Below are 1244 nucleotides of genomic sequence, written 5' to 3'. Positions count from 1 at the left end.
GAAAACCATAGGTCTACTTATTCTCAAACACAGAGTGACCCAATACGACCTCTGGAGATTCGGCAACGAGTCTGGCCTGCATGCTTGGCAAAAGAAGGAGGTAGAGGCACTTGGCGACCTGATACAACACCGAATCCACGCGTTACAGAATCCTGCTGACTGTAAATCTGCCAAGAAAATCCTATGTAATATCCCAGTCGCTGCTAAGGTTAGTATGCCCTCTAAGGACACACTGCTGTTACTAGGATGTATTCTTGATTTTACGTGAACAAGGATAGTGACTATCAATGCATTACTAAATGCACTAACATTAGCTGGGAGGATTGGCAAAGAAAGTTTGGGTTTCTACGGTTTTCAAGTATCCGAATACGGTCATCTGTGTGAGATGCATTATCATATTCCCTTCCTTTCATTGTTTTATTGTGTGTTTAGGTCTGCGTACCGTTTAAGACATTTAAACGGTACTGCACTTTTCTATATATAATCCTACCCACTTAATAAATCATTATATACTTCAGTACATGAAGATATGATACTTCTCCAGAAACCATTAAGACTTACCAGTGCAGCATATGAACATTAAAAGTGGTGTTAATATTCCTTTATAACTACCACCCTCTCTTCTTAACATAAGGCAGTATATCTTTCCACATATATTGTACTTGAAAAAAAAAAAAACAGCTGACATTTCTCACTCGCATGTAACATCAAACCTAACTGCCCGTCCTATATAATACATCTTCCCATATAAGGCATACTTTTGCACAAATAAAATAGCAATTTTTTCCTCATACGAAGTAGGGCAAATCAAATTATGTCGTACTTAAAAGAAGTTGATACCCACGCATTTCTCATTCCAGTCTCGCGGAACAGGCAGCCAACTTCATCACATCAGCTACTGCTTCTTGGCGGCATACGGTACACAAAGAACTCTCATTATTAATAAGAGGAAGACGATGGTAATGGTCTTAGATATGGACCCCTATTTCCTCCCTCTCAGTGAAACCTGCACCCAAACGAACCAAAAGATTGATAAGTGGCCAGGTAATTATTGGGGAGATGTGCATTATGTGTGAGTTTTCACTTGTTTTACTTTGATTGTGTATTTGTAAGAAGTTTGGGCTACTTTTCAATGGAGAAAACAAGTAATCACAAGTGTACCTTTTGTTATGCTCGTGATAAATTTTCAATATGATCAGGCACTTGAGATATACCTTGGAGAGGTGGCATGATCTTGGTAGTGA

At 38.9% G+C, this 1244-nt stretch overlaps 1 protein-coding gene across 1 annotated transcript in view; it reads left to right on the top strand.

Annotated features, from left to right (window-relative positions):
* LOC119581937 (alpha-(1,6)-fucosyltransferase-like) overlaps positions 1-1244 on the top strand; it is a 17115-nt gene that overhangs the window by 9201 nt on the left and 6670 nt on the right. Inside the window, exons 5-6 of the mRNA XM_037930109.1 lie at positions 34-208; positions 861-1044. Coding sequence (XP_037786037.1) covers positions 34-208; positions 861-1044 — 359 coding nt within the window. The remainder of the gene's footprint in view (positions 1-33; positions 209-860; positions 1045-1244) is intronic.

This window comes from Penaeus monodon, chromosome 15, assembly GCF_015228065.2.
Source record: "Penaeus monodon isolate SGIC_2016 chromosome 15, NSTDA_Pmon_1, whole genome shotgun sequence".
Taxonomy (NCBI): Eukaryota; Metazoa; Arthropoda; class Malacostraca; order Decapoda; family Penaeidae; genus Penaeus; species Penaeus monodon.
The sequence above is the reverse complement of the archived record's forward strand: the minus strand, read 5'-3'. Positions and strand labels throughout refer to the sequence as shown.